Here is a 16,007-nt window from a genome sequence, read left to right as displayed (position 1 = left end):
ACTAAGTAAGAGTAGAAATCACTAGTCCCACTCCAGTCTGTGAAACAGTAAAGAATGCATTGGACTCATGAGAGGTAAAATCTACTTTTCCCTCTCCAGCCTGTGCAACAGTAAGGAAGGCGTTGAACTCAGGAGGGGTAACATTTACTATTCCCATTCCAGTCTGTACAACAGTAGGGAAAACATTGAACTGTAAAGGGGTAACATTTACTATTCCCAATACGATCAGTGCAACAGTAGGGAAATCGTTGGAGTCAGGAGGGGTAAAATTTACTATTCCCACTCCAGTCTGTGCAGTAGTAGGGAAAGTACTTCACCTCAAACACATACCATATTTTAATAAATGTATTACCTGTACAAACATTTAAATTCTTAATATAAATATTATGTATATACATTTTAAAACAATTAAACACTTTAGATAATTATAATGTTTTTAAATAATTAGTATTAAATAAAAAATGCTATTAATTGACTATTTAATTAAATTCTCACACTATACTCCCACATACCCAGCGGCCCACATTTAAAATATAATTAAAATAAAATATGATAACACGATTTCCATATTAAGTAATAAATAAAATAATTAATAATGAATGAATAATTAATTTTTAATTAACTACCACCTAAATGACTTTCCAGCCTATCCCCTAAAAATACAACAACCCACACCTAAAATATATTTATTAAACAATTTACATAATTATAAATAAAGTACATATTTTAATTAAAATTAATAATGAATTGCTTATTAATATTTACTTAATTAACTTCCCACCATATACCCCTACAACCCCAACAACCTGCACCTAAAATATAACTTTAAAACTATAACAATTACACAATTTACATAATTGATTATCAATTAAATAATTAATAAAGCTGAGAATTAAAACCTGCCACCAATCGGTCTGGGAGGACGGCAACGCTATCACTCACCGCAGGCACCCGCTGTACCTGTTCCCCCCATCTTCACCACCATTAGCGGGGCTCACAGCAACTCAAGGACTCAAAGTCCCAGCACTCCCCCTGCGGCGCTAGCAATCCTCGTCAACAGCCAGCGCCAGGAGGTGCCTGAAAAGCAGAGCAGGGCTTCCGCCCACGCAGAATGCGCGCGTGCGCGTGCCGGGAGAAGCCCGGGACCAGGGCGGGGCCGTCTGCGGCCTTCCGAGGCTGGAAGAGGCTGGAAGAGGCTGGGCTGGGCGACCCCTCTTGGCCCTGGATTCCAGAAAATAACTATTATATCAGGGTATGTTGCATACGATTTAATCCGATTTAATATACATGATATTTTCTCCTATTTATTCTTTGATTGACTGTAACTGAAACCGGGCCGCGTTTGGACAAGGCCAAAAGAATGTTCTGAGCTGTGGCCTTCCACTCCGGATGATCCTTCCCAAGTGACCTTATTAGTAAATAATGGAGGAGTGAAAGGGAGGGGGCATTCTATATTGTTATTTCTAGGAGCTACTAATTCTGTTGTATTGTGATATCGTGTCTGTTGACAAAAGGCTTACCCCTTTTGCTGTGAGTAAGGTTGATATCTGTTAGCCAAGTGTATAGAGAAAGCTCATTAGCGTACCTTATATACTACGGTTAAAAACAGCATATCACTATGAGCAAACAAAAAAGTACAACGGGTACTCTGGACAACTTTATTCTAAGGGCGGAATCGATTATAACCCATGAAATTGCCCTTGCTGAAAGAAGGTTATCCTTGGATCCGTCTAAATTACCATCACATAAAGAACCTGGTCAACCAGTCCCATTGTTAATGGTTAACAGTGATTGCATTACATCTCCCATTCACATTTTAGGGATTTCTGTGATAGATCATACTCCTACTCCGATCGACAGCGATCGCCCAGTGGCAGAAGTGCCGTCAACTTCACCGATGGCGACTAGGCATCAAGGGGCAAGGCAAGGGGGACTTGCAAAAAGCAAACCCAAATATATAACGCAAGGGAAACTAAATGTTACCAAAAATGGGGGTGTAGGGCGTCCAAGGATGTCGAACAAAAGCCATCCTGTACTAGTAGAACATATGGGGCATGAAAGTAGATCTTGTGGAACCCAAACCGAGGTTGATAACTCCTCATATACTAACAGAGTGGATGGCATGGCCGAGACATTAGAACATATTGTCGCAGATATCTTTAAGACCACCCTAGATTCTGTGCAGGCACAAATAAACGATTTTTGGGGTAATAGATTGAAGGATTTGGATGAAAAAATTGCCCAGATAAATCAAGCTACAACCAAGCTAGACATTATGCTTGAGGTGGGGAGAGCTAATGTTGAAGATGGGGTGAAATTACTTGCAGAGTACAGGACAAGTCACCATAAAAACAAGGAAGCGATTTGTGATGGAAATATTGTGGTGCAATTGATACAGCCCCTCTGAACGATACTGGTGTTGCGGGAGAAAGAAAACAATTACCAAGAAATAAGGAAGCAAAAGGTAACGCAACCCGATTAGGAGAGAAGAGAAAAGACCAAATCGTACAGAGCTCAAGTAACCCCTGTAGTAGTAGTCTAAGGGTACCGGCACCTAGCACTGATGAAACTGAATATATCCCCAATTGTGACAACTTAAGTTTACCCCCAGCCTCATGCCCGTATGTTCTAATACTAACTGGATTACCGGTTCTAAGGAGGGATCAAACCGAAACGTGGTTCACCCTTAGAAACAAGGTAGTTTATTGGCTCCAAAAGTTTAAAAGATTCAGCCCACAAAAAATGAACGAGATCTTGATGGTGCGTAGGGTAGGGTGGGTGGGAGACCAGAGGAAAAATATTGAAGGCGACTGTATAGTCGTAAACTTTAAGCGCCCTTACATGGCCCGTAATCTGCTAAAAATAAGCGAAGAATCCCTGACGGAGAACACCAATATTCATGCCCTCCCTCTGGGGTACTTCTATCGACCGAATGGGGATGAGACACGTAGGAATTGCGACAATTTTACCCCTCTTGACACAACTAACAGATTCCAAGAACTATCCTCTCTGGAGGCTGTAGATTGACTGCATCTGAGGATAGCCGGAGGAGAAGGAGGAGTGGCTCCAAGAGTAGAAATAGAGATAAACGAGATAATGGTTGCACCAGTTATTGATTATTTGACTAATGTGTCTACGGTGAAAGAGACAGATATGGAAGAAGGTGGGTTAATGTCCCAAAATTTGTTGTTGACTTTGGGTCAAGAAGTGGTGTTGCCTGGAGCAAACATATGTACAAGCGATATCTTGCTAGACGAACCCCCCTTAGCTACGAGTAACTTCACAGATCTAAAACTAATTTCATGGAATATAGCGGGCTTAGGAAGAATGTCAGTGACCCAGAATGGAGTGATTATATTGAATCAAGTGATATCTATATTTTTCAGGAAACTTGGGCATTAAAGTCCCCGCACAGAGTGGGATATAGAACTTTTAATATTGATGCAGTTCCTTCCGTTAGAGGCAGGCCCTCGGGGGGCTTACATTATGGGTGAAGGTAACACTTGAGATCCGAAAAACAATGTTAAAAATTAACTCATTGGATGTTCTGGCTTTAAGATTAATCACAAAGGTAGGAAGGGTGTTATACCTATTCAATGTCTATAATAGACTATGTCCTTTATCAAAAGAGTCACTGATACTGGAAGCGTTGGACTCCTTCCTAAATCGTATGGAGGAGGAACCAAGTATAATACTGGGTGGCGATCTGAATTGTAACTATGAGCCAATTATAGGCCTTAAAGACATCTTTGAAGATGAGGACAGGGCCAATAATATACCCACATTATATAATATTAATCCGGTTCAGTGTACAGTATTGGCAGTTCAAATTATGAGGATGATAGCTGCACATGGATTGAGAGCCTGTAATGGCCGATTACCATCGGACATAGCAAAAGCCTCGACTTTTATAAGGAATAATTCCCAAAGTAACATTGACTTCGTAATGGTTTCCCTTGATATCTGGTCTTATGTAATTGACCTTGAAATCATGCCTACTTTCACCAGCGCTAAAAGGAACTCCATAATTGATTTCACCCTAATAAGCAAGGAACTAAGAAAGAACATAGTGCACTTTGGAATACAAATCCGACCAGAGAGTGATCACTCCCCACAAGAGACAATAATGAGGAAAAACATCGAGGAGAGAACACAATTAGAATATCTGACAGCATTTCCGGAAATATACAAACTGAAGAAAATTAAAAGCAAGGGCCCAGTAAAAAAGGAGATAATGAACGAAGTATTAGAATACGGAAAATCTATGATGGCTTTTGAAAATCAATCACCCATAACTAAATGGGAGAATTTGCACAAATTTGTGCCGGGAAAATTTGCGATAAACACATCAGTAACCCATGGCCACAACGCAAATACTGAGCCATGGTATAACACTAACCTAAGAGACAGGAAAAGGGAAATTGGGAAAAAACTAAGAAAAAAGGCCGCAGAAAAAAGGTTAGGAAAAAAAGTAGACAACAGCGATATACAAAAAATGAGGAAAGAATACAAAGAGGAGTGTAGAAAAGCCGAAAAATCCCACACAGAGGAAATCTGGGAAGAGCTGTTAAGGACTAGTAAATTACCAAATAGTGGAGAATTCTGGAATGTAATAAATAAACTTTTGAGAGGAGCAGGTGGTCAACTCAATATAGGAATAAGTGAAACAACATGGGCCACTTATATTGATAATCTGTATAACATCCAGAGTTACCCAATCAACAGAGAAGCATTCAAAAACCCAAAAAACGGTATAGAACAGAAAGAATCAGTTCTTGGACAAAGAAAAAATGACCGGCAGGACGACACAGACAAAGATGAACAAATGCCGCTGACAACTACCAAACAGCTAACTGGCCTAATAAAGAAAATGAAAGCGGAAGGAGCAGCAGGGCCGAATGGAATGCCAAACGCTTTATTCAAATACGACGCCGACTTCTGGGCAATATACCTAACACCATTATTTAATTACATTCATAAAGAAAAAAAGATCCCACTTTCCTGGCAAGGAAACATCTTCCATCCAATATACAAAAGTGGATGCAGAATGGAACCCGGGAACTATAGATTAATAGCTTTAATCGACGTGAAGGCAAAGCTTTTTTCATCTTGTATATTGTCTCTTCTACGAAAATGGGTAAAGGACAATAAAATAATACCCAAATTCCAAACCGGTTTCAGAGAAGGCATGGGCTGTTTAACCAATCTGTCTGCTCTGTCATTACTAATCGAAGGTGCAGTGAAAAGGAAGACCGGATTAATAGCTTGCTACATAGACCTGAAATCCGCCTTCGACCGAGTGCCCAGAAGACGCCTATGGAAAAAACTGGACCAGTGGGGTCTTCCAAAAACATTAATGGAAACATTAATGGCACTATATAGCGGAACATGGGCAAAAGTAAAACTGGGAGACGGAAGAAGAGTATCCGCAGAACAAAAAATAACTAACGGCCTCAAACAGGGCTGCGTGCTTTCACCAACCCTTTTTAACATATATCTGGCCGATTTGAAAGACCAACTCAAGAACGTGAACGGACACCCGCCTAAACTGGCAAATGAAAGCATTCAATTCCTCCAATACGCGGATGATATTGCAATCTTAAGTCAAACACCAATAGGCCTACAAAGAACAATAGCCGAATTAACAGATTATTTTGAGAGAGAAGGCCTGGAACTAAACATCAAACAAACAAAAGTGGTGAGATTGGCGGGCACCAGTAAAAGATCTTTTAAGTGGTTCACAAATGGCAGACAGATTGAGGAAGTAACGGCTTACAAATACCTAGGGGTCTCAATAAGCAAAAATATGTCCCTTTCAACTCAAAAAAGAACAATCGCTGCAAAAGCACAATCACTGAGCTTTGCGTACAAAGTTCTCCAAAAGAAACTGCAATGTCCATCACACGACCATCTGCTAAAAGTAATGGCAGCCCAAGTTCTACCCTCTCTCTCATACGGACTGGAAATATGGCATGGGAAAGAAGCAGCCATTTTAAATACCCTCCAGACAAAAATATACAAATCCATGTTTCACCTACATAAAGGATCGGCTCCGGCCCAAATTAGGCTGGAATTTGGTTTACAAAATCAAATATACCAAAGGAAAGCTGCCCTAGCGAAATGGTGCTGGAAACTGAGAACGGCGGAAACAGGATCCTTAAACACTTTATGTTGGCAAGAAATTAAAAAACAATACGACCAACAGGAATCTAACTCATGGGGCAATGATCTGCGAGCATCTTTGGAAACCCTCAAAATGGAGGAGATCTGGAAGAATCCACCAGAAGAAGCTGCCTTTAAAAAGATTTGCAAGCTAAATGCAAAAGCCTTATCTCTGGTTGAAGATAAAAAGACTCTGGCCAAATGGCGACATGCATGGACCATTTTAAACTCGTATAAATGTTTAAAGCCTCAACCCTATCTCGTGGCGCACTTCAGGCTATCCTTAAAAAGAAAATTTATGGCCCTCAGAATGGGTGACCATTTCTCTAAAGACTTGATTCCATCATGGAAGGACACACATCAGGGACCAAGATGTAGACTATGCGATTATCACAGTGAGACTCTGTGCCATCTCCTGTGTACATGTGTGCCCTTAAAAGAAAAGAGGAAAATTTTATTGAAACCTATTTTTAACATGCTACAGATTCGTACCTGTAGGCAAGCTGTGATCAGCTGGATGGGAGGAGGCTCAAACATCCTATCATGCAGCGGGGTAAAATTTATGAATTTTGTAGAGTCTCAGCTTCAAAAAGTAGAAATAGACCACAGATAAGGCCTGAGACAAAGTGTGTAATTAATGAACGAGAAAATACATTTTAACTAAATGAATTTTTAACTTGCAGCTATTTTATATGGAATTCTTTTTTGTATATGCATGCTTTATGGTTATGACTAACCAAATAAAGTAAACTTATGACTGACTGACTGACTGAAATCATGCCTAGGATTGAGAGTGACCATCGTCCACTCCAATTGCTATTTTCCATTAGCCTTCTGTCCAATGTAATTCCAACAAATGAAGTAGTCAACCTAGCCAATGCACCTAACAATGTTATACTGGCCAGTAACAATTGTCGCTCATTAAAATGGGCTCATATACTGGAGCATGGAGAAACACTAGCCGAAATTTATAGATTGCTAGCTGATACGTTTGCTAGATTTTCAAGCATACCGTTAGAGGGGAGTACCTTTGTTGACTTATATAATGGGTTTTTCAAATCACTAATATCGTTGGTAACTAAAATGCCAAAAAAACAATCAAAATGCAAATAATATGTCATGTGGAAAACCCTGGTATGGGAAGGATTGCCGTAAGGGCAAGGCTAGATTACTACTAGCAGTAAAAAATCAGACCCCTGCTGAGATTAAGAAAGCCAGAAAAGATTATAAGGTAATACAAGAGCAGGCTAGAAGAAACTGGGATGAGAAAAGTTGGGCAGAATTGCTTATGGCAGCCAAGGAAAAGGACCAAGTGGGTTCTGGAGACTGGTGGCGAAGGGGAATCGTACTGGAGGGGTGGTCAAGGATGTGTTCCTTGATGAAATAACTTGGGTCGAACACTTCTCACAGTTATATAGGGCTCCAGAAGATACTGAGGTATTTGATGAAGATAGATTAGGGCCTACCCCAAGTGTAGATAAACTGGAGTTTGAAATAGAGGAAACAGTGCTAGCAATCAATACAGTTAAAAATGGAAAGGCGCCCGGACTAGACAGAATTACGGGTGATTTATACAAGCATGCAATTAACGTCTGGGCACCTTACATTAATTCTTTATGCAATGCCTTAGCAGCCGGTGCTGATTTTCCGGATAGTTGGAGGGGTGCGGAAATCGTACTTATTTTTAAAAAGGGCAATAGGAGCAAGCCAGCAAACTATCGTCCCATTAGTTTAATGGATATTTTACAGAAAATGTACGCAAGGCACATTTTAACACGTGTGAAAATATGGATGGAGAAAAACTCCATACTTACTAAGTTTCAAGCTGGCTTTAGACCCAGAATAAGCACCATAGATCAGGGTTTTAGATTCTGTTGTTTACGTTGGAAATATGTCCACATAAGGAAAGGGCATCTCTATGTTGCATTTGTTGATCTTAGGGCTGCCTTTGATCTTGTTTCCCGCGAACTTTTATGGGAGTCATTATATTCTCAAGGACTCCCGGCCCGTCTCTTACAGCAGATTATAAGGTTGCATGAAAATAATTATGCCAAAGTACGATGGGGGCCAAATGGCGAACTAACAAACGCTATCCCAATTAAGAGAGGAGTCCGCCAGGGATGTGTGTCGGCTCCCACACTATTCTCAATGTTCGTCAATGTTATTCCATCATTTTTAGAGGGCTGCAATAATGATGCTCCGAAACTGAATGGAGAAAGGGTTTCGTCACTTTTATTCGCAGACGACACTATACTGATATCCCAAACACCCAGAGGTCTGCAATCCCTTTTAAACTCATTCCGAACATATTGCAACAGGAAAGGCCTCGAGAATAATACTAACAAGACTAAATATATGGCCATAAACCCTCATAAATCTTTTAGGGGGAACCTGTTTTTAAATGACCAAAAATTTGAATCCGTGCATAGCTTTATCTACTTGGGAGTTTCATTGGATTCAAAACTTTCATGGAAGACCCAAGTAGAAAAAAGCAAAATGATATTTACACAGAACACACTGCCAATTACGAAAAAACACGGGGCGAGCCTTAGTATGGCTGTGTCCCTGGCACAAGTCTTTAAGTTTAAGGTCCAGACCGCTGCATTATATGGTGCAGAAATATGGGGGCCGTTCTGTAGGAATGTTTTTGAAAACAGCGAAAACAAATTCTATAGGACTCTCTTATGGCTGCCAACAAGTACACCACTAACTCCTTTAATGCTCGATCTAAACATGAAGTGCACAGATCATTATGCTATCCTGAGACCATTGCCATTATGGGTGAGACTCTGGTGCACACCAGAGCTGGTTGATTTTAGAAATGGCCTCGAGGAAATAATGAGATTGGATTTAAACACTTCCAATATTTTGCTAAAACACGTGCGTTTTTGGTTAAATAGGATTGGGTTGGCACAGTTTTGGGAAGAACCATTGAGCTTAACCCAAAACTCCATAAAATTGTTGAAAACTGACTTTTGGTCATACAACGATCATAGTTTACTATCTGGCCAAGTGGGCAGAACTCTCACATGTAACTTTCTAGCTTTTAAAGATAGTCCTTGCTTTGAACAGTTCTTAGATGAGGTCCAACCACCCCTGGCCAAAACCCTATACATGAAATTTAGATATGGAACTCTGAAAACTAACAAGACTATAGCGAGATGGACAAACACTCGTATAGACAAGATTAGTGACCAATGTATTATGTGCCAAAACACCATAAGAGAAGATGAGCCTCATATCCTCTTCTTTTGCCCAGCTTATGCGGCGGCAAGGAAAAGATGAATTAAGCCACTTTGTCTTAACCTAGCCATCCGCTCGTATAAGGAAGCGAAAAGGATTATCAAGACTGATACTAGGCAGATGATAGTCTTTGGTGTTAGCAGATTTCTATTTGCAATAAGCTTTGCACGAGACAAAGTGGGTCTGAAGTTATAAAAGGATCTGTAATATAATCTAGTTTCCTGCACTTTGTACATGTAATGATTGCTGCTATTCTAGGCTAGCCAAATATTCTATATATATCCACATTCTTAAAGTTATTAGCAATTGGAAATACTGATGAGATTAATTTAATCAATGTTCCCATTGTGTTTCTTATAGATTGATGCCTTTTTAACTAATTTATATTGAGATTTTATTGTACTGATTTCCAAACTGTATCCATAAATCCACAAAATTACTAGTTCTTCCATATAGATTTTATATTGTGTAATGATTGATTTTAAGTATCTTTTATGGCTATATTGTGCCGAAATAAAGATTATAAATGAAATGAATTAATAATAAATTAATAATTAATTATTAATCAATATTACTTAATTAACTTCCCACCCTATACCCCTACAAACTCAGCAACCCACACCTAAAATATAACTTAAAAAATATAATAATTACATAATTTACATAATTAATTATCGCTTAAGCAAATAATTACAAATTAATTACTAATAAATTAGTACTTAATTAATTTCCCACACGGACCTATACCCTAACAAACCCAAAAACCCACACCTAAAATATAACTTTAAAAAAAACACACAATTTACAGAATTCATTATCAATGAAAAAATTGATATTAATTACAAATTAATTCGTTATACTTAATTAACTTTCCACCCTGTACCCCTGCAAACCTCAAATCCCACTACAACACTATAAATTACTATTAGCATTTAAATTAAAATGATAAATAGCTTAAAATTGCAAACTATAGTAAAAAACATTAACAGCAATTATACAAACAATATCTAACATATACAATTAAACTATTATTTAAAATACAGAGATAATTATTAAACTATATTTTATACAACCAAGTTACTGAAAACGATATTAACAACACAGATATTTTTTAAATGGATATTGCTTCCATTGAAAAAGCGGTATTTTTATCAGCGTAATTTCTGCATCACAATATTTATGTGATACGATATTAAAACCTTGATATTTGTGTAGCTCAATATATATATAACTTGATATTATGTTCAAATATCTCTCTTGCAATGTGATTCACAGCATTTTCTGATCACATGTGTAAATTCACCTGAAAATGAGTTTGCTTCAGTTTAAGGGTTGGTTGGCCAGTCCTTTAGTTTTTAATTTTCTCATTTTATAGATTCCCTTTCATTTCTTTGATCCTCCTTTTTTTAGTTTAATATTTCTTAAGATGATACTACAGCTCTCCAGGGAGTGTTCATGTATCACTTGTTTTCTGCTCATTTCATCTACAGTGAGACACACCCCACGTGGCCACTTTCTCTAAACCAGGAGACCAAGATGGAATGCTGCTGTCCCTAGTGTTTTGTTCTTTAACCATTCCAATATGGACAACACATTGGTCCCAAATGTGGTAGCAATGCATAAACTTTAAAACAAGGACAGACTATTTACAATACCCCTGCAAGACCGACACCAACTGTCTTGTTTAGTTTCTTTATTGCAAGCAAATGCCCATCGTGGTTAAACAGAAGGAAGTTTTAATTTTTTCTACTTGAATTCTTTTAATTTATTGTACATATATTGTTGATTTTATTTGTGTTTTATTGCAATTGTGTCAGAGGATAATGCAAGAATGAGTCAGTGGATAGATGACTGGATGCACAAGTGCAAAGGTCAGTTACAGAGTACATGTACGATTACCTTTGGAGTGCCTACTCCCATCAGTGACACCAGAGGCACTTTCCTTCAAAAGCCAGACTTATTTGCATTGCCAATGCTTGTTAAAATTCATAAGGCACCTGGTTCTCATTGAATGGATTAACCTTGATTATACCAGGTAACCCCAGTCACTATTTTTTCCAGCACTTGATTATTAAACCTCATAAGGGCATCTTTAGTAACTGTTTATAAAATAATGAGCAGTTTGCAATAGTCTCCATACTTGACATTTTAGGGATTAATTTTAACAATTGTTATGGTTGTAAACAGCAAAGCATAGAAAGAATTCAGTTTATTTCCCAAAAAGCAGGTCATTTTACATGGTATGTTATACCTTATTTTAATAATATTAAATCTTTGATTCATTGTATGCTTTTAACCAGTCTTTATTGAGAACTCAGCGCTCAAGTTTTCATGTAAATAGCAATTGATAGAAATTTCAAACCAAATAGCTTTACACTCTGTCAGATATTAAGGGCAATGTCATTCTTAAGATATTGATTAAACACATCAGCAAAGTCTCACTAACTTCCCCAAAATAATGCAAATGTATTTCTCTCTCTTTCGTCCTCTCATGCTCTTTCTCACTTTATTTTTGCAGGAGATGTGGTGATAGTGCAAGTTGGTGAAATATCTTTTCTATCAATTAGATTTTTTAATAAACAAATATGTGCTTTGACCCTGGTAAATTATTAATCATGTTGCAGCTAATTAAGTCAATATTTGTGTTTTTGGGTCTGTTGTTTGGCACTATGGTTTAGAATGTAAGGAACTTATAGCTTTAGCAGTTAGTAGTCTAGTCTTACCTTCTACTTCTGGATTCTTCAATAATATCATGAGCCCATATCTGAGGGTAGTACTGACTGTTTCAGTTCCTGCAACAAAAAGGTTCAGTGTGGTCATCACCAAGTTTTTCCTGGAAAATTCAGTGTCCGGGTTCTGTGTTTCCTAATGGAAAACAAGATTTCACATTAATTTGAAGATTCTTTTATGGTCCCACTTGAATTTGTGTTTAATTGATGTTTTGTGGTGTGTGTAGTATGGCTAAAAGACAGTCTCAGAACACTAATGTTTACTTATACTAAGAGAAATATATTTAGGATAATCATGGAGCGAAGAAATGTAAATGGTTACTTAGGGCACAATCAGAAAACCGATTGTTAGAAGTTAATGTTCACAGAAAGATAATATAATCTGGGTGTAGTTGGCTTGGACAAAGTGTCTGTTACGCTGGCGTAATCTCATGTAGTTACATTAACTTGGCATATGAAATTGCCAAAAGTAATCTATCATGCCATGTTAGGTACGTAAGTGATGTTCCCAGCAAAAATGTAGGGGCTTTATGCGAGTTTGGCAGTCCTCCTGTGATTCCGCCACCATTGCACTCACAGGAGGACTGCCAAGTCTGTGGTGCACCCGCCCGCCAGATACCAAGTTGAATACAGGGAGGGTGTGTGGTGCGTTGGCAGTGTCACAGCAGCGTTCTGTTAAGCTCATAGGAAAGCCTAGCATGCAAACCGCTGTTGTGACTGTGCCTACAGCACGTTTCTACATAGTATGGCATGCACCATGTCATGCATGCCACCCAGTGCAGAAACATAGGCACCCTCCCACACGCACCCCCATGGACAACTCCGCCTGTTAGGGCCCCTTTACTTGCCTGCCCGCCACTATTTTCATGGTTGGCTCACTGCCATTAAATGGGCTGTGGAAATGAAACTCAGAATATGCTTGATTGTGCCAGCATCAGCACCACTAGTATATTCCTGCTCATTCACACACCGCCACCGCTGCAGGATCCTGGATACCAGTGGAGGCGGTGGTCCTGTGGCAGTCCGACCGCTGCACTTCGAATACGACAGGCAGACCCGCAGGGGTGGTGCAGGTCAGACCGCCACTGCTAGTTGACTGCTCAGGAGTGAACCAGTAAGATTGCTATTTATTTGGATGTCTGGCATTGACCAAGATCTTTTGATTTTAATAAAAAAATATATAGGGGCATATTTACAAGCCCCTTGCACCTCATTTACGCCGCCGTTGCGTCACTTATGTGATGCAGCGGCAGCGCAATTCCTGCTCCATGGTGCAGGGGTACTTACAACGTGACGCATCTGGGGGATGCGTCACATTGTAATGCCTTGCGCCACATGTAGGCATTCCTGTGCAGTGGCTGAGTGAAATCTACAAGATTTCACTCAGTCACTTTTAGGCCCATGCTGCGTCTAAACCCTGCGCCTGCCTGAGCAGGCGTAAGGATTGACGCAGCATTAACTAGATAGGGCCCCCAGAGCATTGCTGGAGCTGCGTCGCGCTTGCGACGCAACTCCAGCAATGCGTCACTTTTACAGCACAGATGCGTCACGTATACAATGCGGCGCATCCATGATGGCGGAGCTGTGGTGCACAATAACTGGCGCATCCCTGCTGATTTGCAGGGATGCGCCCGTTATTGTAAATATGCCCCAAACTATTCCCCACCATCACCACCACCCCAGTGATCAACAGGTTTGTAGCTTGTGAATCTTCATTGTAGGTGGGTGAGTCCCCACTAGAGCCCCTGTAACAAACCTCTACTATTTAGGTGAAAACCTCTTATATCTCTGAACCACTCACTGAGTGACCAATGATACTGACAGATATGTGGGCTACAGACACAGAGAGGGCACTGTGGCATGCTAGTGTCTTCCATAAAATACACATTTGCTCAAAAGTAGTTCCAATGTGGTTCTGGCATCACAGGCATGAAGGCTAAATCTATCAGTGGCAATGGCAAATTAGTTCTTTTTATACTCGAATCTTGCCCCTAACTTGGCTTGATGTAAGAGTGAACTCTCAAGAATCATTTATTGAAGGCATGATACCTTGTGCTGGGAGTTAGATGTAGCCAGCATAAGAGACAGGCCAAATACATCACTGAATGCAGTATTTACTGGAGTTAGAAAAGAGAAAGGATTAGCTCACAGATACAGCTTTTGTCAATTAGTCTAAGATGGACATAGTGGCTAAAGACAGATGTAGATGGAGTTAGTTTTTCTTTATATTTTTTTTGTATTGTTCAGCTTGTCTGTCCTATTCTGAATCATAACCTTGCAGACAGACATAGAATAAGTTAACTCAGTGTAGGTGTACATGCACTAACAGCACTGAAAGATCACAGTTGGGGTCTCTGTGGAGTCATCTTTGGTAACTCACCTGCTGCATTTTAATGAGGAAGCAGTCAATGAAGTCACGAGGGTTGCCTGGATCAAGAGTCGCTTGATGTTCTTTGATATACTCTTTCACAAATCTTTTTGCCACCTTAACATTTTTCTGCACCTTCCTGTGAGGACCAGGCAATGGTTGGATAATGCCTGGAAAGCGATTAAGGAGCTGTAGAAAGAGCAGAGTATTTACAAATGTAATGATATAGTCCTTAAATTTGGCTGTCACTCTCCTCTTTTTTGGTCTACAGTTGTGTTCTCATGTAAATCAGGAAAGTTTTTCATCAACCTCATTTAAAGTTGCTTTTCTCCCTCCTGATTACCCAAGTCGTGGTTCAATGCTAAGCAAGAAGTTACATTTCTGCATTCACATCTTCTAGCTCTGTGCATTACAACTTGAGTTCTGGATAGCTGACTCCTCCACCCCTTTGCAGATATTGGCCTTGGTTGGCTCCAAAAGAAGATGCAGACCTACGGCCACCTTGCTGGTTTGGGTGAACTTGGCCTTGGTTCTGATGATAAATTCAGTACTTAACCAGGAAGTCTGCGAGTCTGGGCAAATCTATGCAAGGACTGCTTCCTATTGATTTACAACAGCCATGCAACCTTCACTTAGCTGTATGTATGCGATTTCCATGGCAATAAAGTACCATTGCTTATAAGAAGGTACATTTCACCAATAGATCTGTATGGATAGCATGGTATTGTTCTGCCATCATGCCATGTACCCAGCATGTATTACAGAAAGTAAGTGTGGATTATATGTGGGTGTTCCCCAATTCTGCTCCACTCACATTGTAGGTGCCATGGTTTAAAAATAATGGAAAACTACAGCACGTGTCTTATGAATAGGGAGCACTGTCCTGGGTGCATCAGACGCAGACCAGGACCTATTACCTTAAATGTGATGTCCCTAGCACAACGCCAAATGTGTGCCTGCCATGAGGGGTGCTTGTTAGTCAAAGGTGGACCGAATGTTTGAAGCAACTGGGTCCCCTCTCACTCTGCAGGTGGCAATGCTTTCTGAATTACAAGGTGATGTCTAAGGGGTTCTTGGGACCCCATTTTCCTGCTTTGAAACAGTGTCCTCAGGGACTCACTGTGAGCCCCCTTAAATGTAGAGAACAATCACTCCACCCTCTGATTGCCTCTTGTTCTTCTGTGGTGCGATATAGGGTGTGGATGCAGAGGCAACCCCCTAGTTACATGGGCCTACAACACCATGCAAATGAGTAAAGCCCTCTCTAAAATTGTGATGGTGCTACATCGCATGGTGTAATATGTATTACAGAATGGGTTGTGTAACTTTCTGTAGCATCTTCTGTCATGCCAAGGTGCCCCAGGGGCATAGAAATCAGATACACGTATGCTTGTTGCGAACCCGAGGGCACGTTTAATAATTTCCCTATGTTTCTTTTCTGCACAACACATTCTTTATTTGTCTAAATCTTCACACACGCTCAATGAGATTAAGTCAGGAGAAAG

At 39.8% G+C, this 16,007-nt stretch overlaps 1 protein-coding gene across 3 annotated transcripts in view; it reads right to left on the bottom strand.

Moving 5' to 3' along the window:
- Nucleotides 1-16,007, bottom strand: part of LOC144781703 (cytochrome P450 2C20-like) — a 497,936-nt gene that overhangs the window by 218,909 nt on the left and 263,020 nt on the right. For all 3 annotated transcript variants that reach the window (XM_078660677.1, XM_078660679.1, XM_078660678.1), the window contains 2 exons: nucleotides 14,515-14,691; nucleotides 12,129-12,270 (listed from right to left, as the gene is read on the bottom strand). In XM_078660677.1, coding sequence (XP_078516803.1) covers nucleotides 12,129-12,270; nucleotides 14,515-14,691 — 319 coding nt within the window. The remainder of the gene's footprint in view (nucleotides 1-12,128; nucleotides 12,271-14,514; nucleotides 14,692-16,007) is intronic.

This window comes from Lissotriton helveticus, chromosome 9 (assembly GCF_964261635.1).
Source record: "Lissotriton helveticus chromosome 9, aLisHel1.1, whole genome shotgun sequence".
NCBI lineage: Eukaryota > Metazoa > Chordata > Amphibia > Caudata > Salamandridae > Lissotriton > Lissotriton helveticus.
Note: the sequence above shows the minus strand (reverse complement) of the source record. Positions and strands in the feature narration are given on the sequence as shown.